Raw genomic sequence first — 18,866 nt, 5'->3', positions numbered from 1 at the left:
AGTCGTGTTATATTTATCCCTCTGCGTAATCGATATCTCGCTCTCTCCTCTCTTGGCCTACGAGTGCCGTGCACGCTACGGAGAAAGGGGGGGGGGGGTTACCCTTATTTTTGTTGAATAAATCTTTGTTAAAGCTGACGGTTCCTTCGAAGTGATTATAAATTTATGAAACTTCTTGTTGCGCTAATTAATTTTTGTACGGATGAAAAAGTTCTTAAAATAATTTTTTAAACATTTTACTCAGTTTTAGAGGAATTTATTTGAGCTTCGTGGATGTTTTTGTGTTGCTGAAGGAAATGTTTGATTTATTTAAAGAATTTTGTTGATATATATATTTTTGTGGGGCTATGTATATATATAATAAAATTGAAAATATTTGAAGTCCATCGAGTGTCACGAGTTATTTCTTGTGACGTAGAGGGGGTAGGGGGGGGGGGGTGAGACGAGATGTAGTTCTGGTATCAATGTCGAGCGCGGGAACGCGCATAGAGGGCTAGAAACGAGTGGCCGTTTTAATGGACTTTTTTACTTAGAGGCCAATAAAGTGCCTCGACCGTCCCGAACATCTTTCCCCTTTCACGCTAAAGCCTTAACCTACACTCTACGGTTGAATAGCTCCACTTTCTCGAAGGTGTATGTACCTTCCATACTGTCCATTGCGAATACCAACTAGTATGTTATATATATGTATGTGTGTAGTTGGTTTGACCGAGTCTTGCAGAAACGTGGAGGTTCGATGCCAAAAGGACCACGAATTTTGAAAAAAAGAACTCGTGTGATATTTTGACGAATATCAGATTGACCATTAATAATTAAATTTGCAATTATACACCACGGTTTACTTAGAGGTCTATAAAGTGCCTGGAATATTCCAAAAATCTTTCCAATTTCACGTTAAAGTCTTGTATTTTCCATATCGTCCATTGCGAATTTCAACCAGTATGTCATATATATATGCATGTAGTTGGTTTGACCGAGTCATGCAGAAATGTGGAGGTTCGATGCCAAAAGGACTACAAATTTCGAACAGGGAACCCACGTGACCCTCCAAAAAACATAAAATTAACCAATACTAATTAAACTTGCAATTAAACACCACGATTTACTTGGAGTCCTATAAAGTGCCTCGAAGGTTCCAAACATCTTTCTTTTTCACGTTAAAGTCTTGTACCTTTCATATTGTCCACTGCGAATTCCTACCAATATCCTATACAGCACACTTGACTAAAAGTGGTCTTATAGACATCTTTTAGTTATCCAATTGACTAAAAGACACCAAAAAGATGTGTTTAAGACATTTGGTGCTTTATGGGATGTCATATATATATAGAAACGTGCAGGTCTGACACCAAAAGCACCACGAATTCGAACAAAGAATCCACGTGACCCTCCAAAAAACATCAAATTAACCAATACTAATTAAATTTGCAATTAAACACCACGATTTACTTGGAGTCCTATAAAGTGCCTTGAACGTTCCAAACATCTTTCTTCTTTCACGTTAAAGCCTTGCACCTTCCATATTATCCATTTCGAATTCCAACGAATATGTCATATATATATGCATATAGTTGATATAATAACCAAATCATATATACATATAAACGTACAGGTTGGACACCAAAAGGACCACGCGTTAATTCGAACAAAGAACCCATGTGACCCTTCCACAAACATCAAATTAACCAATGCTAATTAAACCTGCAATTATACACCACGTCACGTGCACTCGATACACCAAAGCATCGCTGGTTGATTCATCGACGTTCGTTACGCGATCGAAACTTTTACAACGTTAATTTTCCACCACACGTCGAATTAACGCTCCCGTTAATTAACTCGAGGGCCTTCAATTTTTAATCTCAATATTTTACCCCGCTCCATGCGATATTTTCCATGTTCCTGTTATTACGAGTCGGGCGAAACTCGAGTTTTTTTATGGCGAGAAAATAGAAGCAATTTTTAGGGGTAATTGAAAAATTCTCCAGAGACTCGAAGCAAACTTTTGAGATTATACTTCCGGTTGGAATACACTGGCAATCTGGACAGAGTTTGATTTTTCTTCAATTCTCTTGTCTTTTTTTATCCTTTGATTTCTCTTCATGGTTAGTGTTCGTAGGTTTTTTTTAATTGTTCTTCTTTTTATATTTTAATTTCGGTTAGAAAACGATTGTCCTGTATCCGGATCATTGCTCTTCAGCATTCCTGCTATTTGTCACGAAATGCCAGCCTATATCCGTACTTTTCCACTTAACACTACGGAGCACAGTTCTCTTTTTGGCTAGTGTTCGTAACAAGCTTTTTTATTCAGAAAAATTTTAGGATTTCTTTTATTTTGTAATGGACATTTTGTTTTTTTAATTGTTTTCTTTTTACCTATTTATTTCGGTTAAAAAACGACTTTCCTGTATCCAGATCATTACTCTTCAGCGTTCCTGTTATTTTTCGCGAAATAGCCAGCCTATATCCGTCCTTTTTTCATTTAACATTGCACGGCACGGTTCGTGTTTGTAGCAATTTTTTTAATCTAGGAAATTTTCGATTTTTTTTATTATATAATGAAAATTTAGTTTTTTTAATTGTTTTTCTTTTTATCTATTTATTTCGATTAAAAAACGAATTTCCTGTACCCAGATCAATGCTCTTCAGCATTCCTGTTATCCTCGCTAAATAACTCGCCTATATCCATCCTTTTTCACTTAACACTACGCAGCACAGTTCTCATCTTCTTGGCTAGTGTTCGTAGCAGGTTTTTTTATTCTAGAAAAAAGTTGACTTTTTTATTTTGTAATAGGCATTTTGTTTTTTTAATTGTTTTTCTTTTTATACATTAATTTCGGTCAAAAAAACAATTTCCTGTATCCGGATCAATGCTCTTCAGCATTCCTGTTATTCCTCGCGAAATAACCCGCCCATATCCATTCTTTTTCACTTAACACCGCGCAGCACGCGGATCCGGCTAGTCGCTTTGATATATAGCGACAGTTTCGGCGGAAAATTAAGGGGCCGGACTTTTTAACTGTTTCGCGCGAAAACTTTCGCGTTGCTCTGATTAATTATATACCGAGCAAAGTTTCTTATTATAAGGGCACGTCCCATCTGCCCCGCGTGCTTAGCGCAAGTCCCATTTAAAAAAATCACTCATTCTTTAAGCTCTCTCTTATATATGTGACCGGAGGAACAAAAAATTCAAAGTGTAAAACACCTGACACTAATTTTTAACTGAAATTCCTATAATTTTGCAGTAATAACAATTTTAATGTTTTTTTTTCAATTATTTTAATTTTAAATTCCACTGCATCATTCATGAATTATTAACACGTTTCTAACTTTGCAGCGAATATATATATATATATATATATATATATACAAAGAGTAAATAGACTACAGTAATTTTAAATCTATCAGACAAAAGCTTCGGACGTTTCAACTTGGAGCTGATATATCGTGGATTACCAATGTTGCAGAAAATGATTTATCGAATGAGAATGAGAACGTATGTGTCTCCAAAGTTGCACCGATCCACGGAGAGTTCCTGAAGAGTCTGTTTTGTTCAGTGAAATAATTTATTCAAGCCTTGAGGAAACAAAAGGAAGCTTTGCTACGTGATACGAATTGGTACGAGGAATTTGTTTGTGTGTAACATTAATGATGAAAGGTGGGTAAGAAATTAATTATGTGACTTGAGAGAGAGAGAGAGAGAGAGAGAGAGAGAGAGAGAGAGAGAGAGAGAGAGAGAGAGAGAGAGAGGATTTGTATAAAAATTAATGGTATGCAGTATTTGGGTGTTGGCAGAAAGAAGGTCATAGCTGATGCAAGGGTGCACCGCAGTTGGTTTGTGCTGTAGTCTTAAGGTCATGTCTCACAAGAGCCCCTACCCCAACGACCCAACCTCCTGCGAAGGCGAAATCACCGATTGATTCCAGGATCTGCCCTTCCCCCTCCAACCGAATTTCCCCACGCGATGTAGAACCATCCTTTCAGATTTTTCACTCAAACTCACATTTGCGTTAATAATTATGAAAATAAAAGTAAAAAAAGTTTATTTATTTCAAGCAACTCGGTGAATTTTCCTGGTAAAAATTCGATTTTGTATTTGGACAAAATTATTTGCAGGAGAAATTTTATATATATAGTGAATTATAAAAGCTGGGCCCTTTTTGTTATAGTTACTTGACTGGAGTACACGTATCTACTTACCGGTAGAGTTTAAGGGCTAAGGGCACGGGTAAAGTTAGGCAGATTAGCTATTTAAAAAACTCGATTTTACATTTGGATGAAATAATTTACAGGAGGATAAAAGTTGGGGCTCTTTAATCATAGTTACTTGACTGGAGTGCTTACCGTATCTACTTACCGGTAGAGTTTAAGGGCTAAAGGCACGGGTAAGGTTAGGCAGATTATCTACTTAAAAAACTCGATTTTACATTTGGACGAAATAATTTACAGGAGGATAAAAGTGGGGGCCGTTTTAATCATAATTACTTGATTGGTGTGCCTACCGTGTCTACCTACCAGTATAGTTAAAGGGCTAAGGGCACTGGTAAGGTTAAGCAGATTATCTACTTAAAAAAACACACTTTTACATTTGGAAAAAATAATTTTGAAAAAGAAGTATATACACTGAGCGAAAAAATCGTTTGGATTTAATAAATGCGTTTGTTTAGATTTTCATTTATTTGAATCTAATAATTTTCATTATAATCAAGCGAATAATAAATTTAAATAAATAAATTTGTTTATGTCAAATATACGATACAATTGAATTAAAGAAATATGCAAATTTAATAAATTCAAAAAAATATTTAATTCAAATGAAAACTTTTTTTATTTGATTGAAATAAAGTGATTCATTTAGAAGGCAATTTTCACGGCGAAAAAATAATATTTTCATTTAAATATTTATTTATTTGCTTCAAACAACAAAATTATTAGTATTATGAATATATTTAAGTGATAAATATTTGAACTAGATAAATCAATATTTCTTTGTGTGAAATCATTGTGTTATTGAATGAATTAAATATGTTTTCTCTTCAACTAAATATATGATCACAAGGCAAAAGTAACTTTTTATTTAATTTCAAATTAATATTCATTTAATAGAAAAGAAAAATTATTTGGCTGAAAATTAATTTTGTTAAAATTAGGAAACAATATATTTCTTACTTCTAAATATATATTTGCTTCGATTAATGAAACTTAATACTCGTATGAAATAACTGGAAAACATTGTCATAAATTTCTGTATTCAATAACACATATTTTTGAAACAAAAAATTTTATTATTTACATCAAGCGAACAATTGTGGAATGTAAATATTTTTGGTTTACATCAAATGAACTTTGAACTCAATGTAAGACAACAGTTATACTTAATCAAAAACATATATATATTGAATTAAAACATATTGCATTTGTTTGCAACTACTATATGTTTAATTCAAACGAAAGGAACAATTGCTTTAAAATATTACATTTACTGCATATAAACTTATATTCGTTTAGTGAGAATTAATATTTGTTTAAACCAAAATCTTTTTAAATTTGTTTCAAATGAAATCAGTTTATTTCCACAAAATAAACGCGAAGTTTATATTTCAAACGAATAGTTTTAATTTTAATTGATTATTTATTTTCGTTACGAGTAAATTCAAATATTTCTTAATTATAAATATATTTAATATTTCCCTGAAATATTTTTTTTAATTTAGAGATAATATTTGTTTGATTTTCATTTAAAAGCTATTTGAATCAAACAAACTGAAATGTAAATGAATGATTTCACATTAATTCCGAACAATTCTTATATGAAAGTTACCTCCAAACGATCACTTTCCGAACCTACGGAAATTTCCCCTCCCTAACCCCTCAATCGAGCTTGCAAGACTCGCTAGTTACTATTGTTGCTAGCCGCGACTCGTCGGTTTATTTGAGAGGAGTGGGGAAGTCCCGAAAAACTCCATACTGTATAAGCACATGATGAGTCGCCGGCCTACCATTTTCTGTACGAAATATTAATTAATAAAATGAAAAGTGAATAAAAATTGCGACGCAGTATCTTGTGAGTTAGAGTAAAGAAATGAGAGAGAGAAAAAGAGAGAAGTTTTACAGTGAACAAAGAACTCTACATTTTTTACTAGCTACTTCAACTACGCAGTTAATAAACAGCTCTTGCTTTGGAAAAGCACTCTTGGTACCAATTGGGAAGTATTTATTGTTTTCAATAGTGGGATAACCCTCAATATTCCCTCGTTAGTACTATTTGCTAAAAGATTGAAGTTAAAGGAGGAGAAGGCAACAAGTTATTGGCGACAACAGTTAAAATCGTAAGTAATTAATATATTCGTAGCAACGTTTGTGCGTTTCGGCCGGCATTATCGTAATAGCAGTAAACGGTTATTTCAAATGTGGTAAACCGCAATCTTTTAAAAAAAAATAGCTTCCCAATAACTTCTTGATCATTATGTTATATCTAATAACCTAATATTTCAGATTCTTTCCAATTAAATAGTTTTTCTGGGAAGAAAGTGACTTAAAGAGTGAGCTACATAATATTCCAGCCTCAGTGTAACAATAAAGGGAGAAGAACGATTCTGTACATATTCACTAGCTGGAATAACCACAAACACTTATTATTGCATTTAGCATTGGAAAGGTATTTGTTCTAACCTGGGAAGTATTTATTATAATTAATAGTGGGATAGCCCTAAATACTTCCAACGTTGGTATAATTACTATAAAATTCCAAGCCAAGTTAAAAGGGAAGAGGATAGTAATTATTACTTGGTATATAACAATTGGAATTAGTGATTTCATCATTTCTATTAAATATATATAAATAGTGAGTCTTCGATATAATACTTTTATTGTGCTATTGCTGGGTTACGCATGACCAATGCTGTCAAATTGTTTAGAAGAGAGTTCGCTATTTAAAAGTTTATAGTTTTTGTATGACATTGTTCTTGTTCCAAGTCTTATAAACAGTTTCAGTTATGCATGAGTTTGCCAGTCAAAAAAACCATAAAGTATATTATAATTTAAATAAATAAATACATACACAGTATGCATATGTGTGGATACGAATAACAAAATATATTTCAGGAAATAAATTTATAATCAGCGCAAGAAGGATAAAGTGTTGAAGTAAATGAATAAAATTTATTTCATTATCAATTATTGAGCTGCGCAGTTTATTAATGACATAAAGGTAATATTAGTTTTTTGCTACAATTAATTCATTTACAATTATACCCAACATTACTTGATAATTTGTATAAAAACATGTATTTTTGTATAAATAGAAACCAAAACTCTAATATTTTTGGTATTTCCTAGAAACGTCTGAGTTTAAATCTTTACTGCTAATGGAAGTATGAATATAGATAAAGAAAGTAGCACTATTATTAAGAAGGATATACTTGCACTGAACAAACGTCATGTTTTTAAAATACATTTTTGCTGATATTACACACCGTGAACATTGTTATTTAGTGTTAGATATATTATTTGCATTTTGTTACATTTCAATGGAATAAAATTGTTGTGGCTATTTATTCACATAAAAGATTTATTTCAATTGAATTAATTTTTTCAAGCGTGTATTTGTCAAAAAAATACAAACACAACATGGCTTTTGTAATAATCATCGTTTTAACAATTTATTATAATTTCGGTAAATTCGATAGTAGCTTTCTGATGCTTCAGTGTAACTATATATTGATATTCAATAGATAAAACTTATTACAGATTGTGGATCTTTGAATGTTATCACCTTAGTAAGGAAGTGACTAACGGCATATTTGCATTAACGTGCAGTGCAATTGGATAAATAGCTACATGGAGATAGCAGGACAATGTTCTGGAGAGGGCCCGGAATCAAGGAGGCTGTATGTAACCCGTCTGAATCCGAAAACGAAAAAGCTGCATCTCCTTAAACTCTTCAGTCAGTACGGAGCAATTCATGTCGTGGTTCTAAGGAAAGCAACCGGTAATACAGCATTTATCACATTTCGGACACCAGAAGAGACATCGGCAGCATTGAAAGCTGTACAAGATGTGCCACTGATAGTACACAATCGAAAAATACGTGTCTTACGGGCTGATCTGTGGCACGACCTAAATTTGATCGTACCACAAAAGATATTGGGCTCTTCTCCCGGTACTTTTGAACGTTGCAATTTACCGGAAGAACGAAAGTTGCCGGAGGATATTATTGCAATAATAGGTACCTATCTACCATTTGCAGATCGGTCACGGATGGAAATTGTATGTCGTAGCTGGCGAGAAGGTATGAGAAAATCTATGAGGGAAATAACTGAGCTAAAGCTAAATGACTCTCGTTGGGAAGACAAGAAAGTGACGAAGGAGGCATTCTATTGGTTAGTTCAACGCTGTGGGCCCTATTTACGCAAAGTAAACGTAGATTCGTCATTGTGTACTAATTTCCAACCTCAGTTAATATCTATATTGGTGAAGACAGCCAAGGTATTAGAAGAGCTGTGCCTAACTTCTGTTACTATACGGTCCAATGCTATACGAGAGTTAGCCGGCGGAATAAGATCTTTGAAGATCTTAAAATTGGGAGCTTGTGAAGGTCAAATAGATATGGATCTGCGCATAGCTTTTACAAATTGTGAATTGACACATTTTGCTTCTCTTGGTAAAAATATTACAGGATTTTGCCTGTTGGGTCTGATATATAGTCTTGAGGAGTTGCGTCTGGAAGAATCCCATGTGAGAAGCCATCATCTTACCATTGCTATTACATCATTTTCTAAACTTAGAGCCCTGTATATAGTACGGCCAAAACAATTTGAGAACTCTATTATACATGCCCTGGTCAATAATGAAATACTGGGTGACACTATGAAGATCTTACATTTAAATTATTGTAACCCAAAACTTGAAGCAATAGACGATATGAATATCGAAGATGATGATGACGATGGAAATATATTGGATTACTTTGAGATACCGCTCAATAATTTGAATGCCAAGATTTCAATACCAAGGAGATTTGTAAATATAACTGATTTGTCCCTTCAGTTTTGTGGATGGGTTGACAATATGTTCATATGGGAGATTGGTCAATTTATGCCTAAACTGGAACATTTAGATATAGCAGGTTGTACAAATATTAGAGAACAATTCGCTCTAGACCCTTTGGGAAGACTCAAACGACTCGAAACATTAAACATGTCTCTACTTCACATAAGTGTTGGTGGCTACTTTCTCGTGCGTTTGCCTAAATTAAAAATGTTAATATGCCGTGAAAACATAGGGATTACAAATGAAGATACGTGTGGTGTAATACAGGACTGTTTATGTCTTCAAACTTTGGATGTTGAGGGATGTCCTAATGTCGGAAGACCAACAGTCGATTTCATCAAACGAGTACTCGGAAATGCTCCTGAGCGTAAAGTACGTGTGTACCTCGGAGGTACAGCTGCAAGGCCTTATCGAAAGGATCGTCGTCTTATGAATGTCGAAATCATTTACAACCAAGGGTTTCTTGGTTCCTTTGTTCCCCTTAGACGGCGATAATATTAACGGAAAAGTAAATTTTAAGTTCCATGTATATATTTCTAATAAAGTTTTCATATAAATAAAATCGAAGCACATCAATGCTAATAGCTTGCTATTATGGGATATCCCTAAGCATTTATGTTCTATGATTATAGTGTTTAATTCGAATAAGTTATTATAAAGAGAGAAGCAAAAATTAATTTTTTTTTCAAGCAAATACTTACTTATCTTATATTTAACTCGTATTAATTTAATACATTCTTTATGCCAAACGTAAAATTTAAACAAGTTTACAAGTTATCCATTACATTTTCATTCTGTGCGTCTGCAATAAAACAAAGTATAACCAGCAATACACATTTGAAAAGTTAGCGCCATCTAGTTGTTGGGAAAGTAATTGTTTCGACGAAACTCGGCTTTCTTCGGATCCTTTCGGGAGCATTGTAGAAGAGTACAACGAAAAGAGACAAGCACAACAGAAGGAAGGGCAGTGTGGAACATCTACCACTTGTGTGTAATGTTGCAGCGTATTTGAATCCTGTAATTGTGTTTGGATATTAGGACTCAGTGAAAGTTAGAGGATCATCTAATCAGCGCATATAGAGAAATCCGTAAGTGTTTCATCATTTAATCCATTATTGATACCTTTTAATAATTTACTGTTTTCTAATAATAGTTAAGTATGTAAGGTCAAGTTATACTTTTCACTTTCTTGCATAAACTTTCTTATGCATGTTAATTTGCTCAAAAGTAGAGACCAAAAAGATAATTATGAAGAAAAATAAATTCAATAGTTTATTTATAGAAATTATTTTTCTTAATGCTATTGTGTTGAAACAGTTGATCAAAATGTATATACTAAGAAATATTAATACTGCTTCATGGCATCTCTCAGAGCTTACTTTTTATTTGAATTTTCTTCATTTGTTTACTTTACAAAAAGCAGTATGCGTTACTATTATGCAAATATGACTAGTCCGTTGGACGGCCTATACAAATAATACTACGAAATATTGAAAACAATATATAATGGCGATCGTAAATAAGGGGCCACATTTTTTTAATGTTTTTCGAAACATCCACTAATAATGCGTGAAAATATATTTACATTGCAGATAAATATATTATTATAAATATTAAAAATTTAATTGCAAAGTAAGAGCAATGGACGACTTTACAAAAGAATTGCTAAGGAATTGGGGGCTGCAAGATCTCATACAGACGTTTGCAGGTACTTAATAACAAAGCTTTAGTATTTATACTGTTCTATAATTACCATTTTTTCCAATACAATGTTATCAGTAATAGATTTCAAACATAGTAATATTTGATGTCAAATAATAGATGCAGTAATGCAGGAGGTATTCCCTCAGACTTTATAAAGGCTAACAAAATCCTTATGCATTACTGGGTATGTTATTTTTCTTTAAATACTCACTATGTGCATTTACAGAAAATACAATCTAGTTAAAAATTACACTTGTATGTACTAGTAAAATTAATATTTCCAAAAGAGGTCTAACAATATACGTTAGACGGTAATTTGCAAATTATTTAATTGCAGATAATGAGATAACTGAGAAATCGTTACAAAATTTAAATGATGATTTAATTAAAGAACTTATACCTAAAATTGGTGTACGAATTATTTTCGTGGAAAAGTGGAAAGAGGCATACAAGAATAATGTAGTACTGAAAGAAACTTCTCACTCTCAGGTATCCTATTAAATTATTAATCATTTTGCATAGAAAAACACTCAATGTACTACATATTCAATTTTTACATATAAAATAGGAAAGAATTGAAACATATAGTAAAAGCTCGTGCGAAACTACAAATTCTACTGATTCGGATATTGAAAAAGATGATTTTCCAAGACAAAACACCTTCATAGGCGATTTTAATATTAATAAAGAAAATAAAGTTCATTCTATATTGAACAAATCTCTGAAGGGACGCGCTATTTTAAAATCTTATAAAACAAAAAAGGTTTTAACAAGTAAAAACAGGAATGTAATTGTCGATTTGATTATTCCGGAAATTCTTAAAACTTCAAACAGGTAACCAATTAATAAATTTATTTTTCCTTTAACTTTTTTTCTTTTTTCCTTTAAGTGTAGTGATTATCAATTAATGCTTATTCCTTTCATGTAAGTAAATTGAGTTCTACTGATTTATCCAATGTAAGCGACAGTATTGTTGAAATTTTTCCTAATGAAGAAAAGGAAGTTTATTTCGTACCGGCTATAAAAAAAAAATGTTCAGGTTTTAAAAAATCCATTCCCTGTCGTGGTAAGCTGGTAAATAAGTACCGAAATTGTCTCCATCAATTTAAGATGTTAACTAATGTTGACGACAGCACAAAAGACGTTGTTACAGAAGTTGAAGGTATTTCGTAGTAAAAATAATTTGTTGGACAAGTAAAATTAATAAAAAAAAATTATACTATCAAAATGTGAATCCCTACCAATACTAAACGAAATTATTACAAGTTTAGATTTAGCAGATGAGCATAAAAGCAAGGAATGGCTAAAGAGAAATTTGGCACCTTGGAATATGGTGGAATTCAATTGGGAATGTTCTTACATGTTAAGACGAAATGAATTTTTACATGATGATGCTACAATTGAGAAAATGATTGAGGATTGGCCTATTCTAAAACATCCCCATGCATATAAATTAATCAAATTTGATTTTAATAAGCTACAAATAACAGATTCATTTTTATCTCTGACTGCATGGAAAACTTTTGTTTCGTTGTTACAATTGATTCGGTCAATGGATAAGAAGGATACTGAAACCCAACAATTAAATAATTTATTAAAATTCAATAATTTGAATGACGGTGAGATTAATGTAGCCCTTCATAATTAGTTTTTCTTCGAAAATGCAATTCTTCTTTTAATTTAATTTTTAATCTATTGTTTTCCAACTTTCTAATGTAATGACATGTTGCAGCCCCCATTCTTTAAGTAGATCGTGAAATAGTCTATATTATGAAAGGCATTATGAAATTTTAATTTTCAGATTCTATGGTTATCATTACATTATTTTTATTACCTCACGTTTTACCACCTCGTGGAAGGGTACGTTGCGCGAAAAAAAATTGGAAACCATCCATTGACGAGTGCAGGAAAAGTATCATAAATCATGTAACGGTAAGGACATTTGCAAAATACAAATATTAACATCTTTTAACATTCGTAATAGGAATAAAAATTGTGAAATGCTGAAAAAAAAAGTATTTTTTTGTTTAATTCAATTTTAATTATTTTCAGATTGCAGGTGATATTAACTTATTGATAGAAAAAAGACGAGATGCAATGAAAGAATATAAAATACCGTTGCAGCCATCGATAATTGTATTAGGTTCAACATTGACAAAAGTTGAGAAAATTTATATAACTCTTGATGACATTTTGTACGAAGTATCATCTGCACTTGATGCTGTTAACATCTGCTTCCAATTATTTTTTGTACTGAATATCAAGTATCCTCCAGAGAGTCAACACATTTGGGAATTGATACAATACTACTTTTTCCAAATTAAGACTAAATTCGATAAGTATATTCCCTTCGTAACTGAATTAATGAACGATATGAAGAATATATCTGAGTAAATGTCCTAAAAATTGATATTTTAATTTGAATGGTTTCGTACATGTAAGCATTAGAAAGATAGTTATTTTGCTATAACAAATTGAATAAAGTTAGTAGTAATACTACACAAAAATTACTATTTTAAATAGCGTAGCTATTTGTGGGATGTTCCCTGTAAAAATATATATAGTAATTTTCGTGACATCATAAATTGCGTCCAAGAAGGTGATACGAATTAATGAAAAATCGTATTATAAATGTGATAAATATAAATTTAAGTTTTACCAATTTTAGATAAATTGCACGCTACCATTAATAGCCTTGGCGTACTATAAACAATTCACATTTAATGCTATAAAATTATTTCTTTATCCATTTTATAACGAGCAACTTTAAAACAGCTTAAATTGTAGGAGTGTAGAAAATACGTTATTTCTAATGTTGCTATTATTATAAAATTAAATAGGGTGGTGTATGAAAATTACTATTGTAAATAGCCTTGCTATTTGTGGGATCTTCCCTATAACAGTATAGAAATTATTCTGACATTAACAAATTGCGTCCACTAACGAAATATGAATTTATAATGAAACATTAAAAGTTGATAAATATAATGTCAAATTTTACTACAGATTCTACTTTTCCGCGTAACCATTTATTTACCTCGTGAGCTTTTAATGATTAATCTGTAATAATATAAAATGTTTCTTTGTCCATTTTGTAACGAGGAGCTTCAAAATAACTTAAGATTCAGGCAACATGTGAAGCTGTTTCATAATAGTTTGCGCTACGAAGCTTGTAATTGCAAAATTGAGAATTGCAGTCGAACTTTCCATTCTATTTATTCGTATGAAAAGCATTTTCAAAATAAACATCAACGTTATAGAACAATAGATTCAGCGAGTGAAATGGTTACACCTTGCCTTCAACATAATTCTGTAGACATCAATAATGAAATAGAAGCTGAATTTAATGAGATTGATTCGTCACATATCATTGATGTTGTCCGAAATATTTCTGTTAACACTAATAAAAATTCTGTTTCTGACCAAATTTCAAAAAATATATATTTGTTTGTTGCAAAATTTTATAGTTTCTGTAAAATGTCGAGAAGCATTACTACGGAAGTTATTGAAAGTTTGTTTGATTTATATAAGGGCACATTTAGTAATTTATTACAAGAGATATCTTTATATGGCAATGTATCTTATCAAATTAAAATTTCAGAATTGACGAATATCGTACAGACAATTTTTAATTCTTTAAAGTCTGAATACCTTATTTTCAAATATTTTAAGGAATATGGTACTTATATAGCACCAGTGTCACATAAAGTTGACAGCTACATGAAATCTGTCAGAATGAAGGGAAAGAATAATGTAATTTTTAAAGATATAACCATAGAAGCAATTCCAATGAAACCTGTATTAATACAATTTTTAGAATTGCCTAACGTTTTTGATACAATATCTTCTGAATATCGAAAACGAGGTGAACGTAATAATTATTATTCAATTTTAGATGGAGAAGTTTGGAAAAATATTGAGAAAAAATTTTTTGGAAAAATTGTCTTTCCTTTAACTTTATACTTTGATGATTTCGAGATAAATAACCCCTTAGGGTCACATGCTGGTGCAAACAAAATTGGTGGTATATACTATTGTATATCTTGCATTCCACATAAATATAGTAGTTCATTGAAGAATATTTTCGTTGTCCAACTCCATAATACATTTCATTACAAGAAATTAGGTAATAGAGTAATGTTGAGAAACTTAATAGATCAATTATTCCAATTGGAAAAGGACGGCATAACTATCAATGTTTCCGGAAAAGAGATAAAGATTTATTTTGCTGTGGCATGCGTTATAGGGGACAATTTAGCAGCAAACGAAATACTTGGATTTGTGACTAGTTTCAACTCTTCGTATTGTTGCCGTGTATGCTTAGCAGATAAATCAACTCGTGATACACAATTAAAAGAAGATATCACACTATTACGCACAAAAGATAATTACAGATTGGATTTGATGAATCATACCAGAGGGATCGTGAATAAATGTGTTTTTAATTCCTTAAATAGTTTCGATGTAACAGAAAATATTACTCTTGACATTATGCATGATATTTTAGAGGGAATATGCAGATACGAAATGAGAGATATTTTAAACGAATTAATAAATGTACAAAAGTTTTTTACTTTAGAAAATTTGAATAGCAGAATTGCCTTTTTTGATTTTGGATGTAAAAACAGTGTAAATAAACCACCTTCTATTTGTAATAGCTCTCTTAAAAAGTCTTCTTTAATACTCTCGGCGTCAGAAATGTTGTGTTTAGTACGTGGTTTCGGTTTAATTATTGGCGATTTAGTGCCGGTGCATAACAAGGCGTGGAAATTATGGTTACTATTACGAGAAATAATTTCCATTACTTTTTCTCCAGTAATTAGTGATGGAGCATGTAAATTGCTTTCTAATTTAATTTTTGAACACAATGAATTATATTTGCAATTGTTCTCCACAACTCTAAAACCAAAGCATCATTTTTTATTGCACTATTCTCTTGTTATTAAGAAGTATGGACCTATTAAACATATTTCTTCATTGCGATATGAGGCAAAACATAAAGATTTAAAAAATATCTCTTCAGCTATCACATCACGTTTAAATGCTTCACATAGTATTGCCATAAAGCATCAAATGCAACTGAATTATCGTTTCTTAAAATGTGAGGGATTTTGTGATGGTTTTGATGTAGGGTGTGTGTTTGAGAAAGAATTGTGTTGTATTTTAAATTATAGTACTTTCAAACATAAAATTCCAGAAAATATAAATCAAAAGAACTGCTTAGTGAATTGGGCAACCATTTATGGTACAAAATATCAACCGGATATGGCACTTATTGTAGACACCAATGACATTTTATTAACATTTGCAAAAATAAAATACGTTCTTGTTACTGAGGATAGAGAAATTTATTTTATAGTATTAAATATGTCTACTATTTCATTTAATAATCACTTACACGCATATGAAGTAGTAGAATCTACTTCTTGGGAAGTTATCAAACAAAAAGATTTAATTGACTACTCTCCTTATAATTTTCACAACATAACAGGTGGCAAGGTGTATGTACATTGTACATAAATTATCAATATAATTTGATTTACTTAAATTGATTCAAATTGAAAGTTAATGTTATGATGTTGTATTTCTACAAATTTTTATGATAATGATTTAACGTTACTTCATTTGGTAACTACAATTATTCAGTTTTGTGATTCATTTGTCAAGCATAATTGTATTAATATTACTGTTGTAGTACTTCATGTTTCTATGAATAAATCATTTTTTCAATAAATGTTATTTAATTATTCATTAAGATCAAACCTTCAATATTAAGATACATTGAACATTTTATTAATTTTGTTACAAGGAAGACGGACAGACTAATTTTTACAGAATAACATTTTCCAAACAGCTTACTATTTACTTCATTTAATCATTTATCTACATAGCTTTTCGATATAAATTTTTCAATCAAATATATATATATATATATATATTTACATTGGTTAAAAAAGATATAAAAATTGTCTTCTTTCCAACAAATAATGATTAATATGAAGAAATTTGTATTTATTTCAAACAATTTTAAAATTCATCCGAATCAAATAATATTTAAAGCAACATAAGTTTTCCGTCGTAGTATTGAACATAAAATTGCGTTGATTCAAAATAATATTTATTTAAGATTTAGTTTAATGTTTCACATCTAGATGGCAGATTTAGAGAGTCTTTCTCACAAGTGATTCATATTCATGGTGCTTTGTATATAAGCTGACTTCGAACAACACTAAAATGTAAGTTTTCTGCATAAATACATATGTTACATATACACAGCTAGGCATTTCTTTCACATTTTATCCAGGATGATATTAGATAAAATAACCGACTACAATTTCTTCATTCAAATCAACAGAAGTATAGAACGTAAGTACTTTAACCATTTGAAATTAATAACAGATTTATTTCAGCCGATTGTGTTAGGTTTACCTAGTTAATAAAGATTCTCCATAATATAAGAAGCTGTTACTATAATTGAAAGAGCAGATAATCAAGCACAGTGTATAATATTAATTAATTTACTGTATAAGTTAGAGGCAAGATATGTGTAGTATTTGCAATATAATAAATACAATGTACTTAATGTGTAATAAACGAAATATCAGAAATAATTTTTTTTTCAAATGAGTACATTATTACTGTAAATTAATATTTATTTCAACGGAAATAATATTCGTTTGTGTATAATAAATATTTATCTGTAGCATATAAATATTTATTGGAAACAACCGAATACTCGTTTGTTTCAAAGAATTATCTGTTACAGTCATATAGTATTTTATTCCTTGAAAAAAATATTTATTCTGTGTTAACGAATATTCGTGTACATTTTAATACTTTTGCATATTTGCCAATGAATATTCATTTCATTGAAAAATATATAAGATGACTGTAACAAATACAGCTTTGAACTAAAAGAATAATCGTTTGTGTATAATAAATATTTAGCTATAGCATAAAAATACTTATTGTACTTTACCAAATATTCAATTAGTTAAATGAAATTTTAATTTGATTCATCTAATATGTTATTCCGTGAGAGAAATATTTATTATATGTTAACGAATATTCATTTCATTAAAAAATATATTACATGACTGACAAATATAGATTTCAACTAAATGAATATTCATTTCTTTACAATTAAAAAAAAACTACTGTAGTCAAATAATTTTTAGGCTTGAACGAATATTCATTTAGTCGTAAATAATATTTATTATAGTCATCCAATATGTTTTTAAACCAAATAAATATTAAATGGTAGACATGCAATTATCGTTTAACCTACATGACTATTCGTTAACATGGAATAAATATTTCTTTCAAGGAATAAACTATTATATGACTGTAATATAGAGTTCTTTGAAATAAACGAATATTCAGTTGTTTCCAATAAATATTTATATGCTACAAGTAAATAATTATTATGAATGATCGCATATTCGTTTGCTTCAAAGAACTATCTGTTATAGTCATATAATATTTTATTCCTTTAAAGAAATATTTATTCCACGTTAACGAACATTCATGTAGGTTTAACATTTTTTGCATATTTGCCAATAAATATATATTTAGTTCAAAAACATATTGGATGACTGTATCAAATATTTGTTCTAACTGAATAAATTTAGTTGAATCCAATAAAATATTTCGTGAATTCTACTAAATATTTTCTTCTTCGTAATAAATATTACTTGTACCAAATAAATTTTTCTTCCAATCAATTAAATATTTCAAAAACATGGTTTATTTCATCCAAATAATTTCATTAAAATCAAATAAATTAGCTCAATGGCGGTATTCACTGCAGATATTTATTTCATTTTAATGTATATTCATTAAATCCAAACGATTTTTTCGCTCAGTGTACATAGTGAATTATAAAAGCCAGGGCCCTTTTCATCATAATTACTTGACTGGTGTGCCTACCTTGTCTACCTACCGGTACAGTTAAAGGGCTAAGGGTACAGGTAAGGTTAAGCAGATTATCTACTTAAAAAAATACACTTTTACATAGTGAATTATAAAAGCCAGGCCCCTTTTCGTCATAGTTACTTGACTGGTGTGCCTACCGTGTCTACCTACCGGTACAGTTAAAGGGCTTAGGGCAC

The 18,866-nt window shown here is 30.7% G+C and overlaps 2 protein-coding genes across 10 annotated transcripts in view; one reads left to right on the top strand and one right to left on the bottom strand.

Moving 5' to 3' along the window:
- eag (ether a go-go) overlaps positions 1-18,866 on the bottom strand; it is an 85,463-nt gene that overhangs the window by 32,099 nt on the left and 34,498 nt on the right. The window lies entirely within an intron of this gene.
- Positions 5,698-14,573, top strand: LOC136779430 (uncharacterized). Of its 7 annotated transcripts, XM_066737020.1 has the most exons (10): positions 5,698-6,329; positions 6,496-7,210; positions 7,750-10,139; positions 10,644-10,759; positions 11,093-11,244; positions 11,324-11,589; positions 11,685-11,917; positions 12,027-12,374; positions 12,557-12,687; positions 12,808-14,573. In XM_066737020.1, exons 4-10 carry the CDS (start codon positions 10,693-10,695, stop codon positions 13,147-13,149), a joined length of 1,539 nt encoding a protein of 512 aa, XP_066593117.1. In that variant the 5' UTR covers positions 5,698-6,329; positions 6,496-7,210; positions 7,750-10,139; positions 10,644-10,692; the 3' UTR covers positions 13,150-14,573. The 7 variants fall into 7 exon arrangements, 2 of the variants coding, with proteins under 2 accessions (XP_066593117.1, XP_066593118.1); XM_066737021.1 differs by lacking the exons at positions 5,698-6,329; positions 6,496-7,210; positions 7,750-10,139 and having other exon boundaries at positions 10,551-10,759; XR_010823588.1 differs by lacking the exons at positions 10,644-10,759; positions 11,093-11,244; positions 11,324-11,589; ... (1 more) ...; positions 12,027-12,374; positions 12,808-14,573 and having other exon boundaries at positions 6,496-6,844; positions 7,105-7,210; positions 12,557-12,667.

The sequence above is a fragment of the Prorops nasuta genome, unplaced genomic scaffold, assembly GCF_024137725.1.
Source record: "Prorops nasuta isolate Cenicafe-Biocafe unplaced genomic scaffold, Cenicafe_Pnas_1.2 PNAS00017, whole genome shotgun sequence".
Classification (NCBI taxonomy): Eukaryota; Metazoa; Arthropoda; class Insecta; order Hymenoptera; family Bethylidae; genus Prorops; species Prorops nasuta.
Note: the sequence above shows the minus strand (reverse complement) of the source record. Positions and strands in the feature narration are given on the sequence as shown.